Source organism: Colossoma macropomum, unplaced genomic scaffold (assembly GCF_904425465.1).
Source record: "Colossoma macropomum unplaced genomic scaffold, Colossoma_macropomum, whole genome shotgun sequence".
NCBI classification, from domain to species: domain Eukaryota; kingdom Metazoa; phylum Chordata; class Actinopteri; order Characiformes; family Serrasalmidae; genus Colossoma; species Colossoma macropomum.
Genome location: NW_023494790.1, coordinates 35,688,448 through 35,713,503, shown reverse-complemented (window position 1 = coordinate 35,713,503; position 25,056 = coordinate 35,688,448). Strand labels below are relative to the sequence as shown.

Here is a 25,056-nt window from a genome sequence, read left to right as displayed (position 1 = left end):
TTTACGACAACAAAAAATACCATGTACGCTATACAGCATATTTCTTGCAAAATATAAACCATAAAATTGCTACAGACCCTGAATACAGTGGCAAAAAAATAACAGGTTCACACTCCTCCCAACCTTTTTTAAAAGCTTTTACATGTTCTACCTTTGGCCTAAAAATAAACCATTGTTCTCATCACCTCATCAATGGATGTAAGACATTTGTTCTTAAGCAGAGGTTGAGGAAATCAATAAGCAGTCATTATCAGAAACAAAAGTAGTTTTTCACAACACAGCAGGTTGTACTTGTATGTTGACTGCATATTTCAGGAGTGTGATGTCACTTTTGCTATTGTGATGAAGACACGTGCTGATAGAATCTTCCCTCTTCCTTCTTCATTACTCCTTCTTCCTTCTTCTTTCTTGCGAATTGTGATTCCCATGTCTTTAGAAAGTCTTGTAGTCAGTTCACCATTCTGAATTGTATTGTTCCATCATATCCTGCATTGTTTTTGAAGTTTGTAGTCTACATTGAAAAAATGGAAGATGGAGAGTTTTTCAGTTTACTAATGTGCAGTTTGTATATACTACAGAATTGATTCATATTTCTCTTTTGAACATGTTTAAATCTTGTACAATTCTTTTAGTATTGATGGATTTAAATTCTGCTAGGCTCAGTCATGTTAAGAAGAATGAAACTGATTTATTGGCACAGGTCAACATCAAACAGAAAAAAACCCTGCTTTTTAAAAAAGTGTGACTTTTATTTGTAGTGTGAATTTAACACTGCATTCACACCAGCAGCGACACAATGCGTCATTCATTTTTGATGAGATGTTTGAGTGTCAGTGAGTCACTCTTTCTCTTTATTCCAGCTTCCATTCTTTTCAGGAGACTCACTTTCAGTTTCTCAAAGAATCTGCAGACATGCCTCCAAAGTTCAGTCTTAGAAGCTGGCTGATCATTTTCTGAAGTAATCAAACACATTCAGTGATGTTGAGGTCTGGACTCTGGGGTGGTCAGTCCATTGTTCAGCTTCTTTGTTTGATGTGTCTCCTTTTCTCAGTGAGGTTCTTCTTGGCAGCTACACATCCTTTCAGACCCACAGCGCTGAGTCGTCTTCTCACAGTGGAAGGATGGACAGAAACACCTGTGCATGTTTTCAGATCTGAAGCAGCTTGATTTTCTCCTCTCTCTCTCAAAGATGAAAGCTTTAAGTGCTCTTTATCTGATGGGGGCAGTTTTGGGGTCTACCAGGTCTTTCAGGTGGTTGTTTTTGAGCTCCAGTTTTGGGCTCCTTAGAAATATCTCCTGAAAAGTGAATAACTAGTACTTACTGGCTGTTTGGACTAAAAATTGAATAAATGAGGGTGGTCTCTGATTTTCATGGTGCTGTATATATTGATATATCATATTGATGGGCCTCCTCTGACTTGACCAGTCCCTGAAAATGTAATGAGAATAAATAGGTCTTACCTCAAAGTGATGTCATATGGCTCGCACCGAATCAGATGGTATGGAGTGAGAACGTGTTTTAAGAGTATGTATTTTCCCTGGTACAGCAGGTTCATCTTGATTGATGGCTGCATATTTCAGCTGTTTCTGTCATCGTTTATATAGATTCTTCCCATCAGGTAGTGAGCACAGAGCAGCTCCAGACTCTGCGCTAGTAGCCTACAACCTGGTAAGACATTGCTTATTACTATTAAATAAAACCACTAATAAAATGGTTCCCACATGAGAGTAACCCTACACAACAGGGGTGAGCACTGCAGCCTTAGGGGGGGCCATTGATCTAACACTGCAAAAAATATTAGGCAAAATATAAGAAATAAACACTAAATTTTTGGCAAGATAGTTTTATTTGACAATAAATCTAATCTAGAAATACGTAGCTCTGATAAGTGTTCAAAGGCTTCATAAAATGTAGAAAATGCTGTTTTTTTAGATCAAATTACTTGAGATCAGACTCATTACAGCACAGTAATAAGTGAAATACACTAAATATTAGCAAATAATTCATAATTTAGTTTTCTTAAAGGGTTCTTTAGTGAAGAAAGTAGTTCTATATAGAACCATAAACACTCAAAGAAACCTATGCATGATTAAAGGGTGCTTTGCATCATGAAATGGTTCTTCAGGTTGATGAAGAATGTGCTCTAGATGGTTCTACATAGAAATACAGCACCAAAAAGGGTTCCACTATTGTTACAAGCCCAAGAACGCTTTTTTGGTACTATATTGAACCCTTTTTTAAGAGTGTAGTAATCATGAAATAGGTAGGCCGAAGCCCATATTTATTTTAAAACTAGCCCTTAATCTCAGAGCAGACATTTTAAAACAGGTTCAGTGAAATTTCCCGAGAGAGAGAGACAGAGAGAGAGAGAGAGAGAGAGAGAGAGAGAGAGAGAGAGAGAGACATTGGACCACTGAAGAATAAAAAAGGTTATACTGTTGGAACATCAGAGAGGAACATTTTTCTGAATTAAATAAAACTAAACCCGATAACAGAATGAAGAAACCTCAGCAGAGGACACTGAGGAAAAACTGGATGTGTGATTCTTAAATCAAGCGATTGTTGATTTTACCTGTAAATTACTCAATTTTAAGATTTCCTGACTAATTGGGGCATAAAAGGCATATTCATGCTAACTTTAAGGACATACCATGAATTAAAAGATATAACTAGCTAATAACTTTTAAAACAAGACAATTCATCTCATATTTCCAGATCTAAGATTTTAAATCGTGGCAAACACAGAACAATTTGTATTGAATATACCTGACTCATAAGGTAATTACAAGGTTTAGCTGGTGTGTTAAAGCAGGAAAATGATCCTCCAGGGCCACAATATAAATGGCCCAAAATGACTTGGGAAAAATCTGTTTACATTAACTTCCATTATAAGTCAAGAAATGATTACGACTAGTATGATATGTAAGTGTATAACAGAACAGTGCAGCTTATTCTAGAAGTAAACAACAGCAATCACAGTTTAAAGTCCAGGCAATTTAATAAATTAAAGTTAGTAATTATTTCATAAATAAGGCAATAATTTAATAAAGGTTTATCTGCAAATCTGCATTATTGCATTTACTGGGCAACCGTCATTTGGGTGGCCAATAAAGTTCTACCTTCAGGACTAAACTTAAACCAGTAACATAAGGTAGTGGCTTGAGATCTCAAGGTCCACATTTACAATGTTACTTTTATACTGATTGGTGGGAATCACCCCCCTTTCCACTCAATTCCACTGATTTTTCAAAATTTATGGTTGAGATTTAAACAAAGTCTTTCAGATTGGTTTGATGTGAAATGGTTTATTTGTAGAGTCTGATTTCTTTACAGTGGTGTTGATAGGAACCAGATGTCCTGATGTCTACAATGCAAACATAGCCAGTTTATTTACTATCCAAAAGCACCAGTGAACCTACACATGCCTTTTGAGTTTTTATATGTGCTGTTGATGATGGTAAAATACTGGTCAATGTGAAAAAATAGGTTTTCATTATTTTTATTTATACACAATGTCATCATCAGGTCTCCATAGGATTATAGACTTAAGAACTATTGTTCTGTAATGGCTTCTGTCCTAACTTCAGTCTTAACTGAAGTTGCCATGACAACAAAGCAGATCTCAGACTTTTTTTTTACAGAATTTTCTGTAATAGGGCCCCTGGTTCCAATCACCACCACTGAGAACAATTCTGACTCATTAAGTTTATTTTAAGCCAAACTTTTCTGAATGATTTTGTTGAGATGTTAACAATTTAATTATGCAGTAACGTTGAAAAATTGGTGGAGTTCGCCTTTAATCATTTTTCATTTTCATAGTGGCATAAAAATGCAATCGAAAGTAAAGTTTTCATTTTTTTCTGGATGGTGGGTGGCCTTTTACTCATTGTCAAAAGAACATCCTGCCTGAAAGTCCTTTACTGGGACTACATTCTTCCATCTGTACTGAGCGATTGAACCGAGTTACACTGAGCGATATAGCATTTGATATGTTGGCTAAACTTTAAAACATAACTTCAGCTTCTTTGGACTTCTTTTATATTGAACGTTCTACAGGAGGTATTCAGATCCGGGCCTTAACTCCAGTTTTAACAAGTCGAATAACTATCACTAACTACAAAACTGGTCCAGCACCAAAACTTCACGGCCAAACAAATGACCTGGGCGTGTATTTCGAAAAATTCTCAGAGTAGGAGTGTTGATCTAGCATCTGATCTTGTCTGCAAGCTCATCATAAATAAGACAGGTATCTGATTCTAGATCAGCACTCCTACTTCCAAAGAGAAAGTCCAATTAATCTTCTTTGCTTGTCACCAAGTATTTCCATTATAACTGGATTATGGCTGGGGGATCACAGAAGATGTACAGAAGAGTATCTTGTGAAAAAAGTGAGACGTTAATAAAATCTGCTAGACAGTTATCCTGTTATTCTAATGCTAATACGTGACAGACACTTGACACTTTGCGTGACATTCCTCTCACTGTTATCTAGAAAGTCATCTCACCTTAAGGTGTGTTCCACTGGAGGAGCAAAAAGCTGTAGAATGCGGAATAGATTTGAAAAGTAATCCTGAAATAAAAAAAATAACATGAAATACATGAAAAGTACATGAAACATGATTTATTTCTTGCCCTATTTAAAACTGTTTTTCAGATTTTTTGACAAAATTTGTCAAAAAATCGATGAGTGGACCAAAAGAAACGACCAGACTGTAGTCCATCTGTTTCTTTGCATACTTTGTAATCCACTCACACCAGCCCATCACACACTAACACACCACCACCACCATGTCAGTGTTACTGCAGTGCTCAGAATGATCCACCACCAAAATAATACCTGCTCTGTGAGGGTCCTATGGGGGTTCTGACCATTGAAGAACAGGGTAACAAAGTGTGCAGAGAAACAGATGGACTACAGTCTGTAACTGTAGAACTACAAAGTGCACCTCAGTGAAGCTGATAAAGTGTGAAAACAAGGAGGTGGTTTTAATGTTTTGGCTGATTGGTGACATTACAGTGATATTAATACAGATTGATTTGTGCCATAATAGTAATAAAAGATGCATTTTCTCCTCAGCACTCTTATTTTTAATATATTTTAATAAGCATATATGGAGCCCGTTTGAAAATGGCTTGTAACTAAAAGACTGAAGCTCTTCTGAGCACAAACAGCTGATCAGCTCATTATAATTATCATTAGCTCATGCACAGTTGTTTGTATGTATGCACTGATTTGTGAAATTGTGATAAAAAGAATTTTGTTTTGCAAATTTTTCAGATCTTCTTCTCAGGATGGGGTATCTGCTTCCAAAGTGTTTGGCCGTCCTGCTCTTTATGAGTAAGTCCATGCACTGAACATTACACCTGAAGGGAGATTAAAGGTTGCTACTAGATCTTGGCTGATTCTGATTCTATCCATCATTAGATTAACTAGTACATGTTTTTATTCACCTACCTTGTTCTTCCACACACTGTTCACTTTATGAGCTCAGGCTTCCTTATAGGTCCACTATGTAAGTTTATAGTTACAGACTGTAGTCCACCTGTTGCTGCCCAGTTTATCAGCCCCTCGCCACTCATCATAGGTCAGTTTCTGATCAGAGGCCCACTATTGTACTTTTATAATGTTGAATGCTCTAATAAACTGAAAAATAATATTTTCAGGCACTCTATATTTTGAAAAATGCACCAAATCAAGACACCACTGTATCATATAGAACCCAATTATGAATTCTGTGAACTGTTACACCTGCAGTTTTTCACACGTCAGTGCCACCACTAGTTTCAGAGTGGTCCACCACACAAACTGACCACTCGTGAAGGGCTAAAGGGTCTCTAACTGTGCACCAACAGATGGGCTTCAATCTCCAACTGTCCACTAGCAAGGTGGAGCTACAAGGGAGGCCTTTGTAGAAATAAAAAAGTGCTAAGTGTGAGTGTAAATGTTACATATAATTCAGTAGATCACAAATGATCTCATATTCATGTTTGGCAGTGCTACTGAGGCCTCTTAGTCAATGTTGCCACGCTTAGTACAACTGAACCAGTCACTTTGGGGAATGTGTCACTGTTCTTGAAACATAGCACGCTGGCGACATCTGCTGGCCAAAAGTGTGTAAAAGCACTGTGAGAACAAAAACACATCCTGAAATAAACTAACATGAATTTATTTATAATATAAGCTTTTATGTATTAGTAAGCATTTTATCATGTTCATTATATGATTTGTGTATCAAATACAGTGATTGCTGATGCATAAAATAATGTCCTTCAGTGTCTAAATGAAACAGTGTATTGAAATACATCACACATACATACCCAAGTGTTTTCTTCCAGACGGGGGTGGAATATGTTATACAATATTTGGGTGATTCCACAACCTGGGTGCCATTTAGTCCTTGTAACTCTCATAAATTAGAGTTTATTAACATATTAACATTAAATCTAAGAAAACATGCATAATGTGTTTACCCATCTGAGAAAAATCTCATTTTTACAAAGTTACTTTGCTGACAGGGGCTTAAAAAAACTTAATTAGCAATTATTCAGGTAATGGGGTTGGGTTACAGCTGGCCAATATGGCAATACTTATCATTATTGTGATAAATTGCATCACAGTATGTCACAATATGCCTTTCTGAGCATATTGTAGATATTGTCAGTACTAAAGACTGTTAAAATATTGAGAAAATGACATTATTTTGCAGTCATTTTACATTTTGAGAGGTCAAACATGAGCCAAAGTTTATCATCCTGCTACCAGAAAGTGGTGGGAAAACAACAGGTGACTTTCTTTCAGCTGATGGAAACGGGCTTCCATTTTGTTGGATGGGCATCTCTGAGCATTATGAATGGCAGCCATGTTAGCAACAAGAATGTGTTTACAGATATTAAACATTGTACATAATTGTTGAGTCAGCATTTACCATCAACCTTGGTAAACTGGTGGTTTATTATAATCTCCTCCAAGAATACTGTTATTTTCAGAGGGAAACTCCCAAAGATAAAACAGTGTTCAAATGGCTACATATGCATAACAAAATAACAATGTTGAAGGATGTTGACGGATATAAATATCAAGCATATATTCATAGTGTGTGGAGGTGAGTCAGTAATTATTGTTCATTCCTTCTTTCTCTTTTTGTTACTTTCTCTGTCTCTAAAATTAGGCGTGATGACACAAGTTGCCACACAAAGTACGACGCAAGGTAAGCTGGCTGAAGTATTTAAATGCATTCATGGTGCCGCTGTCAAACGCCACTCTCGACAGGAATGTGCCTCTGACATGATGTTTTTAAGCAGAGCTCCTGATGTCAAATGTAAATGAATAATGTATTACACACTTGAGCCCCATGTAAAACAATGCATGTCGTAAGTCCGCTTATCTGCTCTGCTGCCAGGACTTTCTTAGGACTTTTCTGTGTGTTTTTATTTCACATTTAAAAACGGGGATATAAAGTAGAGGAAATTGTCGAGGCACTGCAAGAAGTACTGAAGAAACATGAGCCAGTGTTCAAGGAGGAACTGGGAGACCTCAAAGGAACAAAGGCAAAAATTCATGTAGCCAAAGATGACACTCCTCATTTCTTCAAACCACATTCTGTACCTTTTGCAGTGAAAGCCAAGGTAGAAATGGAATTGGATTGACTGCTGAAAGACAGAATAATAAAGCCCGTGAAATTTTCAGACTGGGCGGCCCCAATTGTCCCAGTATTGAAGCTTGATGGTACTATGAGGTTGTGTAGGGGCTATAAACTTAGTGTCCTCACTGGAGCAGTATCTCATTCAGAGAATGGAAGACATGCTGGCCTCTTTAGCTGGGGGAGAAAAATTCACAAAACTAGGCATGAGTCATGCCTATCAGCAATTGTATGTTACAGTGAACATGCACAAAGGACTGTTTACTTATACGAGGTTACCTTTTGGGATTAGTTCCAGCCCAGCAATATTCCAGAGAACTATGGAGGACATTCTCCAGGGTCTCTCCAAGTAGTGGTGTACCTGGATGATATTCTTCTGACAGGGAAGGATGACAAGGACCATTTAGGAACAATGGATCAAGTGCTTCAGCGCCTTGAAGCGGCAGGGCTACGACTGAAAAGGAGCAAATGTAGCTTCATGGAAAAAGAATTACATTTCTGGGACATAGGGTGGATACCACTGGAATTCATCCCATACCAGAAAAAGTGCAGGTCATACAGGACGCGCCTGCAGCTGCTTCAGTGACCAAACTCAAAGCCTTCTTAAGGCTATTGAATTATTACAATCGTTTCTTGCCAAACCTTTCAACACTGCTGGCACCACTTCATAAAATGCTTAGGAAGGATGAGACGTGGAGATGGGGGTCAGAACAAATAAAAGCATTTCAGCAAGCCAAGGAGCTCTTGCAGACCAGTAAGGTGTTGGTGCATTATGATGAGTAGGAGGAGCTGATACTCTCCTGTGATGCGTCGCCTTATGCTCACTGGATGCCAGATGGAGGCGAACGCCCAATTGGGGTTGTCTCACGCATCTTATCTGCAGCCAAAAAGAACTATTCACAGTTAGATAAGGAGGGTTTAGAGGTCATATTTGGGGTGCAGAAGTACTTACATGGGAGGAAGTTTGCAATCTGTACCGACCATAAACCACTTATCAGTTTACTGAACGAGATGAAGGCAGTACCTCAGATTGCATCTCAGCGAATAATGAGATGGGCTGTAATCTTAAGGGCCTATGAATATGTGATCACATACAGAGCAGGGAAGGATAACAGAAATGTGGATGCGCTTAGTCAACTCCCAGTGCCCTCACCCCCTCAAAGCCCTTCACCTGTAGAGCATATAATGTTGATGGAGCAGGAAACAAGTCCACTGATGACCTCTGAGCAAATCCAGAGATAGACAGCTACAGACCCAATACTGTCGAGTCCGCGAGTTTGTGAAGTGAGGTTGGCCTGATCACCTAGAGGAACCAGGGTTTATATCTTTCCGAAAGAGACAACATGAGCTGAGCGTGCAGGATGGTTGTGTGTTTTGGGGAACTCGCATCATTGTGCCAGAGAAGGCACGCTCCTCTTTGTTAGCCCAGTTGCACCAGTCCCACCCAGGCATAACAAGAATGAAAGGCCTGTTGAGGAGCTATCTATGGTGGCCTCAGTTGGATGCTGACATTGAAGTAAGAGTAAAGTCTTGTAATGAGTGTCAAGAACAGAGAAAAGCACCGCCAAGGGCATTTTTACATCTCACATCCTAATTGAGTGGCCTGCCAAGCCATGGAGGAGAAATCATATGGACTATGCAGTTACTTTCATGGGTAAAATGTTTTTAGTGTTGGTGGATGCACATTCCAAGTGGACTGAGGCATACCCTGTGAGCTCTGCAACCACAGCTGCCACACTAGTTAGTCTTAGACATTGTTTCAGCATTCATGGTATTCCAGAAATGATTGTGTCAGACAGTGCACAGAGTTTTGTCAGTGATGCCAGCAAAGAGTTCATGGCAAGAAATGTAATCACTCACAACACCCATCAAATGGGTTAGCAGAGTGAGCACTTCAGACTTTTAAGGAGCTAATGAAGAAGAGCTCAGGAGAAACCCTACAGTCAAAGCTGTACAGAGCATTGTTCAACTACCGAATAACCCCACAGTCAACCACTGGACACTCGCCCGCATAGCTATTGATAGGAAGGAACTTCCGTTGCACACTAGATCTGATACATCCAAACCTCAAGGCTAATGTTGAAGCAAAGCAAGTCAACCAGAAAGCCAGTACCGAGGAATCTGGTAAATCATCCAAGCCAGAGTTAAGGCACTCGGAAAGAGTCAGAAAGCCATCAGCTTATTTGGAGGACTTTTGTTCTCTGTTAAGAGTAAACAGTAAATATGAGAGTATTTCAAGCTTAAAGTGGAAGGAATATAATATATTGTTTAGGCCATACCCTGCCAGAACCAGTAGGGGCAGTAGTCGTTTAGCAGTACAGAGCTATTCCCCTTTAAGAGAGGAGAGGAAAGTTTGGCTGTGAGCCTGAAAAAAAGCTGTTCATGTAGTTTAAGGCAGGGCTGTAAAAGAGTGAAGCTTCATTTGCCCCATCTGTGCCATCCCTTATATTTTTGGTCACAAGATACTACAAACAATATTGTTATTTTCAGAGGGAAACTTCTAAAGATAAAACAGTGTTCAAATGGCTACCTATGCATAACAAAATAAAAATGTTGAAGGATGTTGACGGACATAAATATAAAGCATATATTTATAAGGTGTGAAGGTGAGTCAGTAACTGTTGTTCATTCGTTCTTTCTCTTTTTTGTTACTTTCTGTCTCTCTCTAAAATTAGTTGTGAACACACACAAGGTACGACACGACGTGCGACACAAGGTAAGCTGACTGATGTATTTAATGCATTCTTGGTGCCACTGCAAATGCCACTCTCAAGAGGGATGTCACACTGACATGACGTTTTTAGGCAGAGTTCCTGATGTCAAATGTAAATGATTGTAATGTATTGCGCACTTGAGCCCCATGTAAAACAATGAATGTCGTAAACCTTTGAGGTAACTTCACTGTAATGCCACATTTTAAGTCAAATAAATTAGGTCAGTTGTACATAAACCTGAAAATATCCCACATAATACTTAACAGGACGTTAAAAGGACCTTTTTGGGTAAAACTTTCTTCTTTCCCATTGGATCCTGGCTTCGTCTACTTGCATATTGGGTGTTTCTTCCCGTTTGTTTTACTCACCATCAAAGTGTTTATCTTTAATTTCTTAATTATCTAAAGAAACATATAATGAAATTGGGATTTTGGATTTGATGAGTAAAGCAAATTATCTTTGTGATGAATGCTTGTTCTGCTTAGTTTGCTCACATTCTTTTAATGAAAAATTGAGGGCACGTTTCCACCAAATAAAATAAAACATTTTGTTAATTTGTAATATTTTTCCTTCTCTATTGACAGTAGTTGCTAACTGGCAGACCCAGTTAGACACTTGCTGTAAAATCCAACAAATGAGGCTTTAATACAAAGAGGATTGGCAAGAATCGTAGTCGTGGTACAGGCATGGGTCAAATACAAAATAGCATAAAGGCAAAACAGAGCAATCGTAACCAGCAAGGCAAAGACAAAAGGCAACAATGAGAAATCAAGAAAAAGAGTCCAATAATCCAAAAAGGCAACCGAAAAGACAGTGAAAATGCTCAGTGGTTCTGCAGGAGAAACAATACTACTGGCTAAGCTAAAGCCCGGCCGTATAAACTAAACTAAACAGGTCATATGACATAGAAGACAGGTGTAGAGAATCAGTACTCAGGAGACTGATGATTGGTTGAATGAGGAAGTTCAGTCACATGGTCTCCCAAAGAGTTTTGGGAAGTGCAGTCTTTGTGTGAAATGAGGTCGGTGGATGCGTGACAGCACCACACAAAGAGTCCGGGTTGGCCACGGAATGAGTCAGCCTTAGTATTATGAGATCCTGGGCGATATGTAATTTTGAATTTAAACCTTAAAAAGAACAGAGACCAGTGTGCCTGATGGGGTCTAAGACATTTTGCATTACGGAAATACTCAAGGTTCTTATGATCTGTCAGAACAGTAAATGAGTGATTAGCACCCCTTAAACAAAGCCACCATTCTTTGAGAGCTAATTTCATGGCAAGAAAAGAAGGCAAAGAATGCAAAGGAGGATGCAGAATATCGTCTATATAGGTGATAACAAACCGACCAATCAAGTCCCGTAGATCATCATTTACAAATGCCTGAAACACAGAAGGGGCATTAAATAAACCAAAAGGCATGACAAGGTATTCATAGTGGCCCCTAGTGGTAGCAAATTCTATCTTCCACTTGTTTCCCTCTCTGACTCTCACAAGATTGTATGCACTATGTAAGTCTAATTTGGTAAAATACTTAGCTCCTTGGAGTTGTTCTAAGGCTACTGGGATTAGTGGGAGAGGACAGGGGTATTTCTTAATCACTTGGTTTAATGCTCTATAATCTATACAAGGACAAAGGGCACCATCCTTCTTTTTAACAAAGAAAAACCCTGAGACTGCTAGTGAGGCTGCTAAATCCCTGTTCCAATGCTTCCTGTATATAAGTATTCATAGCCTGTTCCTCTTCCTGAGTTAATGGTCAAATTCTAGATTTGGGCAAAGTAGCATTTTCAATGGGGTAACTTAGTGGCATTTCCCTTATCAAAAACTTCTTGGAGATCAGAATGTAATGCTACAAGTAGTGTCTGCGTTAGGACTTTCCATTGATGTAGAGCTGACCTGAAAGATAAGGCAATTCTGATAACAATATTCTGACCAGGCTATTACTGAGTAGGAGGACCAAGAAAAACGTGGATGATGCTTTTCGAACCAGTGGAGACCTCGTATCACAGAGAACTAAGGATTCTAAGACTAAGAAGAAAATTTGTGTATTATGAAGTGCACTGGCACACATTCCAATAGAGTTTCTTCAGTGATGGATCTTGGTCCCACAGGCTTTCCATCTAGTGCAGCAATACTTAAGGGAACCTTCAAAGGCATAACAGGAATGCAGCTGCTCAACTAGCCTTGTATGAATCAAGCTTCCTTTAGCTGCAGAATTGATCAGGGCTGGAACGACAGAGGAGAGATTTTGGCAGTAGATAGTCACAGGCATGAGGGAAGACTTAAAAACCAACTCCTTTGTGGGAATACTCACCACATACTTTCCAGTGTCCTTATATATGTGCGGACAAGCACTGCAGTCTCGTAGAACATGACCAGCACCTCCACAGTAGAAGCACAGCCTTTCATTCACACAACAAATGAATAAGTGGTTTACTTGGTAGTACGGACACTTTCTCACAAGGGCTTACTTGCTGTGGCCAGTTTCCTGGTTTTGGTGTAGAAGTAGCAGTGATGTGAACTTGAAGCATATCTCTGTCTATCTCTACGCCTCAAACAATTGACCATTGCCTGTCCGAGATCTTTCTAAGTCTATCGAGCTCTTTATTACATTCCCTTTCCAAGAGATACTGCCATTGCTCCTGTGCTGCTTTGACACGACCTTCTATTTCTGATCAATATTGATTTAATTTAACCTTCTACTACCCCCACATTTTCTTCTTTTGCTTCCTGAAAAGACTGTTTGTCTGAATACATTTGACTGAAAGTTCACTAAGTTGCTCTGTAGGTTCTCTACCTTGCTGATACTCTGCCATGACGGTATAAAAACCAAGCCCCAAATTTCCAATATGATAACCAAGCTGTATTCCCTCACTATAATAGGGTGTAAATACACACAATGCGTTAGCTAAGTCCCTGTTCAGGCGCCAAACTGTAATAAACCTCTTTGAAAAATGGTCTGACTACTTTGTCTGAAGGGGACTCTAATCCAGCAGCTTGTAACCTTGCACAGAATGGAACCACAGCCTTATACTTCATGCACAAAGCATGTATTTACACCCATAATATTTACAAAACATACAACCAGTTATGAGTGTTGTATTTGAGTAGTCATTTGAGTAGGAACTGTCTTTAAGTCTGAATCAGGGTTTAAGTCTCTGTTTGAAGGAAACAAAGGAATGAGCCGTGAGTCCAAAAAGGTGTTGTTTCCCAGGCCAGCTTTAGATGATCAATTGAAGGCAGTGCAAAGGAGTTAGATGTGATGATCCTGGTTTTCTCAACAGTTCATCTTGTTTTCCCAAAATTTCGACAGTGTTAAAATATTAAGAAAATGACATTATATTGATGTTATTTTAAATTTTGAGAGGTCAAACATGAGCCACAGTTTATCATACAGCTTCCAGAAGGTGGTGAGAAAACAACAGGCGACTTTCTTTCACCTGATGGAAACTGGCTTCCATTTTGTTGGATGGGCATCTCTGAGCATTACGAATGGCAGCCATGTTAACACCAAGAATGTGTCAAGTTTTTCACAGATATTAAACAGTGTACATAATCGTTGAGTCAGCATTTACCATCAACCTTGGTGATGGTGGTTTATTATAATAATCTTATCCTGGAATATAATATATTGTTTAGGCTGTACCCTTCCAGAACCAGTAGGGGCAGTAGTCGTTTAGTAGTACAGAGCTATTTGCCTTTAAAAGAGGAGGAGAATGTTTTGTTGTGAGCCTGAAAAAAGCCTGTTCATGTAGTTTAAGGCAGTGCAGTAAAATAGTGAAGCTTCATTTGCCCCATCTGTGCCATCCCTTATATTTTTGGTCACAAGATACTACAAAGAATATTGTTATTTTCAGAGGGAAACTCCTAAAGATAAAACAGTGTTCAAATGGCTACCTATGCATAACAAAATAAAAATGTTGAAGGATGTTGACGGACATAAATATAAAGCATATATTTATAAGGTGTGGAGGTGAGTCAGTAATTGTTGTTCATTCGTTCTTTCTCTTTTTGTTACTTTCTCTCTTTCTCTCTAAAATTAGGCGTAGTGACACAAGGTGCGACACAAGGTGCGACACAAGGTGCGACACAAGGTAAGCTGACTGATGTATTTAATGCATTCATGGTGCCGCTGTCAAACACCACTCGTGCCACTGACATGGTGTTTTTAAGCAGAGTTCCTGCTTAATTCATTTACATTCATTTACATCCAAATGTAAATAAATAATGTGTTACTCACTTGAGCCCCATGTAAAACAATGCATGTCGTAAACCTTTGAGGTAACTACACTGTAATCACACATTTTAAGTCAAACAAATTAAGTCAGTTGTACATAAACCTGAAAATATCCCACACATTACTCAGCTGTTTTAAGGGAATGATTTTGTACACTCAAAAGGGAATTTTTGAGTTGAATCAACTTATTTCAGTCAAATTTAGTCTGTTGCCATAGCAGCTTTAAAACCGCTGAATTCTAAAAATGAAACTGAGCTCCTGTTGGTTTTAATTGTTTCTATCCCATTAAAGTTACTCAGCAAATGTGCAGAACTGAGCGAAGCTCAGTGAGCTGTGGTGTTTAAGTGAAACGTAGTGACACGTTTGTTTAGTTAACAGGATGTTTTTGGGTAAAACTTTCTTCTGTCCCATTGGCTCCTGGCTTCATCTATTTGCATATTGGGTGTTTCATCCTGTTTGTTTTACTCACCATCTGTGTTTTCATTTTGTTTCTTAATTATCTTACAACCCCATTTCCAAAAAAGTTGGGGCGCTATGCAGAATGTAAATAAAAAATAGAATGCAATGACATGCAAATCATGTAAACCATATTTTTAAAAGAACATACTACAAAGACAACATAGTAAATGTTGAAACTGAGAAAATGTATTGTTTTTTAAAAAATATATGCTCATTTTGAATTTGATGGCAACAACATGTTCCAGAAAAGTTGGGACGGGGACCTGTTTACCACTGTGTTTCATCACCTCTTCTTTTAACAACACTCTGTAAGCGTTTGGGAACTGAGGAGACACTGCTGTAGTTTTGAAAGTAAAATGTTTTCTCATTCTTGTTTGATACAGAATTTCAGCTGTTCAACAGTTCGGGGTCTCCTTTGTCATATTTTTCATTTCATGTTGTGTCAGAGGTTTTCAGTGACAGGTCTGGACTGCAGGCAGGCCAGTTTAGGCCCTGGACTCTTTTAATATGGAGTAATGCTGCTGTAATACATGCAGAATGTGGTTTGATACCATCCTGCTTAAATAATCAAGGCCTTACCTGAAAAAGACGTCGTCTGGATGGCAGCATATGTTGCCAAAACATGTTTATATCGTTCAGCATTAATGTGCCTTCACAGGTGTACATGTCACCCGTGCCATGTGAACTAATGCCCCCCTATACCATCATGAATACTGGCTTTTGAACTGTTGAAACCTCTTTGAAAAATGGTCTGACTACTTTGTCTGAAGGGAACTCAGCAGCTTGTAACATTGCACAGAATGGAACCACAGCCTTATACTTCATGCACAAAGCATGTATTTACACCCGTAATATTTACAAAACATACAACCAGTTATGAGTGTTGTATTTGAGTAGTCATTTGAGTAGGAACTGTCTTTAAGTCTGAATCAGGGTTTAAGTCTCTGTTTGAAGGAAACAAAGGAATGAGCCGTGAGTCCAAAAAGGTGTTGTTTCCCAGGCCAGCTTTAGATGATCAATTGAAGGCAGTGCAAAGGAGTTAGATGTGATGATCCTGGTTTTCTCAACAGTTCATCTTGTTTTCCCAAAATTTCGACAGTGTTAAAATATTAAGAAAATGACATTATATTGATGTTATTTTAAATTTTGAGAGGTCAAACATGAGCCACAGTTTATCATACAGCTTCCAGAAGGTGGTGAGAAAACAACAGGCGACTTTCTTTCACCTGATGGAAACTGGCTTCCATTTTGTTGGATGGGCATCTCTGAGCATTACGAATGGCAGCCATGTTAGCACCAAGAATGTGTCAGGTTTTTCACAGATATTAAACAGTGTACATAATCGTTGAGTCAGCATTTACCATCAACCTTGGTGATGGTGGTTGATTATAATAATCTTATCCTGGAATATAATATATTGTTTAGGCTGTACCCTTCCAGAACCAGTAGGGGCAGTAGTCGTTTAGTAGTACAGAGCTATTTGCCTTTAAAAGAGGAGGAGAATGTTTTGTTGTGAGCCTGAAAAAAAGGCTGTTCATGTAGTTTAAGGCAGTGCAGTAAAATAGTGAAGCTTCATCTGCCCCATCTGTGCCATCCCTTATATTTTTGGTCACAAGATACTACAAAGAATATTGTTATTTTCAGAGGGAAACTCCTAAAGATAAAACAGTGTTCAAATGGCTACCTATGCATAACAAAATAAAAATGTTGAAGGATGTTGACGGACATAAATATAAAGCATATATTTATAAGGTGTGGAGGTGAGTCAGTAACTGTTGTTCATTCGTTCTTTCTCTTTTTTGTTACTTTCTGTCTCTCTCTAAAATTAGTTGTGAACACGACACAAGGTACGACACGACGTGCGACACAAGGTAAGCTGACTGATGTATTTAATGCATTCTTGGTGCCACTGCAAATGCCACTCTCAAGAGGGATGTCACACTGACATGATGTTTTTAGGCAGAGTTCCTGATGTCAAATGTAAATGATTGTAATGTATTGCGCACTTGAGCCCCATGTAAAACAATGAATGTCGTAAACCTTTGAGGTAACTTCACTGTAATGCCACATTTTAAGTCAAATAAATTAGGTCAGTTGTACATAAACCTGAAAATATCCCACATATTACTTAACAGGACATTAAAAGGACCTTTTTGGGTAAAACTTTCTTCTTTCCCATTGGATCCTGGCTTCGTCTACTTGCATATTGGGTGTTTCTTCCCGTTTGTTTTACTCACCATCGAAGTGTTTATCTTTAATTTCTTAATTATCTAAAGAAACATATAATGAAATTGGGATTTTGGATTTGATGAACTCAAAAAGTTAAATTAAGTTAACTAGAATTTATGATGGCACAATTGTGATGTGTTTATTCTAATCTAACACAAAGATTTTAGTTTATAACCTTTGAGGGAACAACAGACATATCGGCCTCCAGCCCTGGAGGGTCAGTGGCCAGCACAGTTTGGTATTTCCCACACTCAGCCATCCCCTCTGTTGGCCAAAACAAGCAAAGTCTGCCCATCTGCTCTGTGGCCAGGTCTTTCTTTGGACTTTTCAGTGTGTTTTTTATTTCACATTTAAAAACGGGGATATTTCCAGGGATAGCTCCAGCCAGGGGCAGGCCACCAAAAATTTTGACTGTCCTTGGAAAACAGGGACATCTGGTCATGCTAGTCTTGCTCTATTACTGAACAGCTGTGTAAAGTAAATTATTTTTGTGATTTTGTGCTTGTTCTGCTTATTTAGTTCGCTCACATTTAAAAAAAACCCAAAAAAAACAAGAGAGCCCATTTCCATTTTTTTGTTACATATGCATAATAAAATAAAAATGTTGAAGGATGTTGACGGGTATAAATATCAAGCATATATTTATAGCGTGTGGAGATGAGTCAGTAATTATTGTTCATTCCTTCTTTCTCTTTTTGTTACTTTCTCTCTCTCTAAAATTAGGCGTGGTGACACCAGGTATGACACAAGGTAAGCTGACTGAGGTATTTTAATGCATTCATGGTGCCGCTGTCAAGCGCCACTCTCAAGAGAAATGTTCCACTGACATGGTGTTTTTAAGCAGAGCTCCTGATGTTAAATGTAAATAAATAATGTGTTACTCACTTGAGCCCCATGTAAAACAATGCATGTCGTAAACCTTTGAGGTAACTACACTGTAATCACACATTTTAAGTCAAATAAATTACATCTGTTGTACATAACACTGAAAATATCCCACATATTACTCAGCTGTTTTAAGGGAATGATTTTGTACACTCAAAAGGGAATTTTTGAGTTGAATCAACTTATTCAGTCATGTTTAGTCTGTCGCCATAGCAGCTTTAAAACCGCTGAATTCTAAAACTGGAACTGAGCTCCTGCTGGTTTTAATTGTTTCTATCCCATTAAAGTTACTCAGCAAATGTGCACAACTGAGTGAAGCTCAGTGAGCTGTGGTGTTTAAGTGAAATGCAGTGACACATTTGTTTTGTTAACAGATTCTTTTTGGATAAAACATACTTCTTTCCCATTGGCTCCTGGCTCTGTCTGTTTGCATATAGATGGATGGATGGATGGATGGATAGATAGATAGATAGATAGATGGATAGATAGATAGATAGATAGATAGATAGATAGATAGATCACTTTATTAATCCCAGAGGGAAATTCTTCTATGGCAGCAGTACAAAGCACAGCAAAGATCAAAACAAGAGCAAAATAAACGAGCAAAGTTTTGTCGTACACTATTCACATATATATGAATAGAAAATAAAGATAAATAATAAAATATACTTACACAATAAAATTACTGTACAGTACAAACAATTGACAATGCAGTGGTGCATGTTCCCTCCGGTGAGTGAACTAGTGACTATGTAGTGTAACAATAGGCTATGTTAACAGTTGTGCAATATGACATTCATGGATGCATAAACAAAGCAACAGTGCAATGTGCAAGATTTGTGGACAAATAAACAAAGTGGCAGTGCAATATGAAATATGTATAAATATACAATCAAAAAGGCAGTGCAAGACCTGAGCCTTCTCAGAAAGTAGAAACTGCTCATCCGCTTCCTGTACACAGCCTCTGTGCTGGCCCTCCAGTCCAGTTTGTTTTCAAACCCAACACCCAGATATTTGTAGGTGTTTACCAGCTTGACGTTCTGACCAATGGTGGTCACGGGACTGATCGTGGTCCTCTTCCTCAAGAAGTCCACCACCTCTCCTTGGTCTCATTCCCGTTGGTGTTTGAGGAACCACCTACTCCTCAGTCAACAAAGCTTTCCACAAGGTTTCTATATTCTCATTCCTGCCCATCCCTAATGCACCCAACCACCACAGAGTCATCTGAAAATTTTTGAAGGTGGCAGAGGTCCGACCTGTATTGGAAGTCCATTGTGTACAGGGTGAAGAGGAAAGGGGAAAGCACAGTTTCCTGAGGTGCTCCAATGCTGCTGACCGGATGATCTGACAGGCAGGTTTCCAACTGCACATACTGGGGTCTTCCAGACAGGTAGTCCAAGAACCATGCAATCATGGACTTGACCACCTGCACTTTATCCATCTTCTACCCACCATAAGAGGTTGGATGGTATGAAATGCACTTGAGAAGTCAAACCAAGTGATTCTCACTATGGTGTTGTTCTGGCAGAAATGGGAATGTGCCTTTTGCAGTGGATAAATAACAGCATTATCCATGCCAACCTACTTTCCAGGAAACAGCTGAACTGAGGTCCGAGATGTGACAACACTAGTCTCTCCAGGACTTTCATGATGTGGGATGTAAGGGCCACTGGTCTGTAGTCACTGAAAGAGGAGATAGATGACTTCTTTGGAACAGCAACCAGGCAGGATGTTTTCCACAGCACTGGCACATGCCCTTGTTTAAGGCTGCAGTTGAAGAGATGCTGAAGAATCCCACATAGCTGAGAGAAACAAACCTTCAAGACTCTCGGGCTGATCCCATCTGGTCCAGCAGCTTTGCTCACTTTCAACTTCTTCACCTGGCTGGTTGCCACCTCTAGGAGGGTGTGACTCTTCAGACAATGGCTGTGTAGTGGAAGAGTGTGTATAGGGGTGTGAGAGAGGTGTAGGTGCAGGGAGAGAGTGTGTGCATTTTGGGTGTTTCTTCCCGTTTGTTTTACTCACCATCAACGTATTTTCATTTAATTTCTTGTGAGTGGTGGAGAGTGAAACATGATTAAAATCCCCAGAGATGGCACTGAAACTGTTTGGGTACAGAGTCTGAAGTCTTGTGATAGCCGAGAGTATGACGTCACACGCCTCTTCCACATAAGCTGCCAGCGGGATGTAAACAATGACAATAATGGCGATAGTGAATTCCCTCAGCAGATAGTACGGACGTAAACCAGCAGCTAAAAGTTCAGTGTTTGGGCAACAGTGACTCTCCTTCACAGTAATATGTCCTGGATTGCACCATCTGTTATTTACTAACAGTGCAACCCCTCCACCTTTCTTCAACCTCCCAGTTTAGTGTCTCTGTCCCCCTCACAATCTGAAAGCTGGTAATTGAAATGCTAGAGTCCAGAATATTAGCATGAAGCTATGTCTCAGAGAAACACAGCACACTGCACCCCTGATACTCCTGCTGGGTGCTGATCAGCACATTCAGTCCACCTTATTACTGAGAGACCTCAAGTTCCCCATGATGATGGAGGGGATGAAGGGCTTGTAACGTCTCCTCTTTGCTTTCGCTTTAAATCCATCTCTGCGTCCCCTGAACGGTCTCTGTAGTTCTCTAGGAATGGGAACATTAACAGAGCGTGTATGGAGTGTATAGAGCTCCAGAAGCTGCTCCCGCAAGCAGATAAGGTGAGCTGCTCTCTCCACACTGTTCACCACTCCGAGTCAGAAAAGTACTCATAACTAAAAAACAACTTGTCTGAACAAGACAAAACTATGTAGAAGTGAGAGGGGGAAAACTAAGAAATAAACATCGTTAGAAATACGCCACCAGCACGGCACTACTTTTTTGGATATTATTATTATTATTATTATTATTATTATTATATATATGTTGGGTGTTTCTTCCAGTTTGTTTTAGTCACTATCAACATTTTTTCATTTCATTTCTTAATTACCAATGAAACATATAATGAAACTGGGTTTTAGGATTTGATTAACTCAAAAAGTCAAATTAAAACAATTAGAATTTACAAGTTGCACAAACGTGATGTGTTTACGTTAATCTAACAAAAAAATTTTAGTTAGTAAAACCTTTGAGGGAACAACAGACGTATCGACCTCCAGCCCTGGAGGGTCAGTGGCCAGCACAGTTTGGTAATTGCCCTACTCCGCCAGCCCCCTCTGTTGGCCAAAACAAGCAAAGTATGCCAATCTGCTCTGTTGCCAGGTCTTTCTTAGGACTTTCTGGTGTGTTTTTATTTCACATTTAATAACGGGGATATTTCCAGGTATAGCTCCAGCCAGGGGCAGGCCACCAAAAATGGGGACTGTCCTCGGAAAACATCTGGTCATATAAGCCTTGGTCTAATACTGAACAGCTGAGCGCTGTGTAAAGCAAATTATCTTTGTGATGAATGCTTGTTCTGCTTAGTTAGTTTGCTCACATTCTTTTAATGAAAAATTGAGGGCACGTTTCCACCAAATAAAATAAAACATTTTGTTAATTTGTAATATTTTTCCTTCTCTATTGACAGTAGTTGCTAACTGGCAGACCCAGTTAGACACTTGCTGTAAAATCCAACAAATGAGGCTTTAATACAAAGAGGATTGGCAAGAATCGTAGTCGTGGTACAGGCATGGGTCAAATACAAAATAGCATAAAGGCAAAACAGAGCAATTGTAACCAGCAAGGCAAAGACAAAAGGCAACAATGAGAAATCAAGAAAAAGAGTCCAATAATCCAAAAAGGCAACCGAAAAGACAGTGAAAATGCTCAGTGGTTCTGCAGGAGAAACAATACTATTGGCTAAGCTAAAGCCCGGCCGTATAAACTAAACTAAACAGGTCATATGACATAGAAGACAGGTGTAGAGAATCAGTACTCAGGAGACTGATGATTGGTTGAATGAGGAAGTTCAGTCACATGGTCTCCCAAAGAGTTTTGGGAAGTGCAGTCTTTGTGTGAAATGAGGTCGGTGGATGCGTGACAGCACCACACAAAGAGTCCGGGTTGGCCACGGAATGAGGCCGACTGCAACGACCACCTTGCACGCTACCGGAGACCCGACAGGGAACACGCCCAGAGCTGCCACATTGCTGGATTGATGAGGAACCAGGAACTGGACTGGGAGAAGCCCTCCATGGGTGACCTCGAGGACGAGGAGCGACTTATCCGGGTGCTCACTGTGAAAGTCCGCAATTAAAGTGGATGGATAGTCCGCGTAGACTGTGACAACAGGTTTCCCTAGGGAAACATGAGACAATAGGTTTCAGGAGGCAAACATGAAAAGAACATGACACACGGTATTTGGGAGGCAGATCAAGCTTATAAGTAACACTGTTAACTTTATCAAGTATCTTAAATGGACCAATGTATTTAGGGTTCAGTTTCCTGCTGCAAAACTGAAGTACCAAGTCGACAGCCATACCCGGTCTCCAAGCTGGTAGGAGGGAGCATCACTGAGGTGGCGATCCGCTTGTTGTTTGTTTTGTCGTAGGGCCGTCTCAATTTGCTGATGGGTCTCCTCCCAAGCTCTGATGGACTCTAGTGAGCGCGTCAGCCTTAGTATTATGAGATCCTGGGCGATATGTAATTTTGAATTTAAACCTTAAAAAGAACAGAGACCAGCGTGCCTGATGGGGTCTAAGACATTTTGCATTACGGAAATACTCAAGGTTCTTATGATCTGTCAGAACAGTAAATGAGTGATTAGCACCCCTTAAACAAAGCCACCATTCTTTGAGAGCTAATTTCATGGCAAGAAAAGAAGGCAAAGAATGCAAAGGAGGATGCAGAATATCGTCTATATAGGTGATAACAAACCGACCAATCAAGTCCCGTAGATCATCATTTACAAATGCCTGAAACACAGAAGGGGCATTAAATAAACCAAAAGGCATGACAAGGTATTCATAGTGGCCCCTAGTGGTAGCAAATTCTATCTTCCACTTGTTTCCCTCTCTGACTCTCACAAGATTGTATGCACTATGTAAGTCTAATTTGGTAAAATACTTAGCTCCTTGGAGTTGTTCTAAGGCTACTGGGATTAGTGGGAGAGGACAGGGGTATTTCTTAATCACTTGGTTTAATGCTCTATAATCTATACAAGGACAAAGGGCACCATCCTTCTTTTTAACAAAGAAAAACCCTGAGACTGCTGGTGAGGCTGCTAAATCCCTGTTCCAATGCTTCCTGTATGTAAGTATTCATAGCCTGTTCCTCTTCCTGAGTTAATGGACAAATTCTAGATTTGGGCAAAGTAGCATTTTCAATGGGGTAACTTAGTGGCATTTCCCTTATCAAAAACTTCTTGGAGATCAGAATGTAATGCTACAAGTAGTGTCTGCGTTAGGACTTTCCATTGATGTAGAGCTGACCTGAAAGATAATGCAATTCTGATAACAATATTCTGACCAGGCTATTACTGAGTAGGAGGACCAAGAAAAACGTGGATGATGCTTTTCGAACCAGTGGAGACCTCGTATCACAGAGAACTAAGGATTCTAAGACTAAGAAGAAAATTTGTGTATTATGAAGTGCACTGGCACACATTCCAATAGAGTTTCTTCAGTGATGGATCTTGGTCCCACAGGCTTTCCATCTAGTGCAGCAATACTTAAGGGAACCTTCAAAGGCATAACAGGAATGCAGCTGCTCAACTAGCCTTGTATGAATCAAGCTTCCTTTAGCTGCAGAATTGATCAGGGCTGGAACGACAGAGGAGAGATTTTGGCAGTAGATAGTCACAGGCATGAGGGAAGACTTAAAAACCAACTCCTTTGTGGGAATACTCACCACATACTTTCCAGTGTCCTTATATATGTGCGGACAAGCACTGCAGTCTCGTAGAACATGACCAGCACCTCCACAGTAGAAGCACAGCCTTTCATTCACACAACAAATGAATAAGTGGTTTACTTGGTAGTACGGACACTTTCTCACAAGGGCTTACTTGCTGTGGCCAGTTTCCTGGTTTTGGTGTAGAAGTAGCAGTGATGTGAACTTGAAGCATATCTCTGTCTATCTCTACGCCTCAAACAATTGACCATTGCCTGTCCGAGATCTTTCTAAGTCTATCGAGCTCTTTATTACATTCCCTTTCCAAGAGATACTGCCATTGCTCCTGTGCTGCTTTGACACGACCTTCTATTTCTGATCAATATTGATTTAATTTAACCTTCTACTACCCCCACATTTTCTTCTTTTGCTTCCTGAAAAGACTGTTTGTCTGAATACATTTGACTGAAAGTTCACTAAGTTGCTCTGTAGGTTCTCTACCTTGCTGATACTCTGCCATGACGGTATAAAAACCAAGCCCCAAATTTCCAATATGATAACCAAGCTGTATTCCCTCACTATAATAGGGTGTAAATACACACAATGCGTTAGCTAAGTCCCTGTTCAGGCGCCAAACTGTAATAAACCTCTTTGAAAAATGGTCTGACTACTTTGTCTGAAGGGGACTCTAATCCAGCAGCTTGTAACCTTGCACAGAATGGAACCACAGCCTTATACTTCATGCACAAAGCATGTATTTACACCCATAATATTTACAAAACATACAACCAGTTATGAGTGTTGTATTTGAGTAGTCATTTGAGTAGGAACTGTCTTTAAGTCTGAATCAGGGTTTAAGTCTCTGTTTGAAGGAAACAAAGGAATGAGCCGTGAGTCCAAAAAGGTGTTGTTTCCCAGGCCAGCTTTAGATGATCAATTGAAGGCAGTGCAAAGGAGTTAGATGTGATGATCCTGGTTTTCTCAACAGTTCATCTTGTTTTCCCAAAATTTCGACAGTGTTAAAATATTAAGAAAATGACATTATATTGATGTTATTTTAAATTTTGAGAGGTCAAACATGAGCCACAGT

The 25,056-nt window shown here is 39.5% G+C and overlaps 1 protein-coding gene across 1 annotated transcript in view; it reads left to right on the top strand.

Moving 5' to 3' along the window:
* The first annotated feature begins 1,595 nt into the window (after positions 1 to 1,595).
* Positions 1,596 to 25,056, top strand: part of LOC118809693 (alpha-tectorin-like) — a 50,705-nt gene continuing 27,244 nt past the window's right edge. Inside the window, exons 1-5 of the mRNA XM_036573216.1 lie at positions 1,596 to 1,669; positions 5,280 to 5,339; positions 7,171 to 7,209; positions 16,882 to 16,923; positions 18,005 to 18,031. Of these exons, the coding sequence (XP_036429109.1) occupies positions 5,294 to 5,339; positions 7,171 to 7,209; positions 16,882 to 16,923; positions 18,005 to 18,031 (154 nt within the window). The 5' untranslated portion in view covers positions 1,596 to 1,669; positions 5,280 to 5,293. The remainder of the gene's footprint in view (positions 1,670 to 5,279; positions 5,340 to 7,170; positions 7,210 to 16,881; positions 16,924 to 18,004; positions 18,032 to 25,056) is intronic.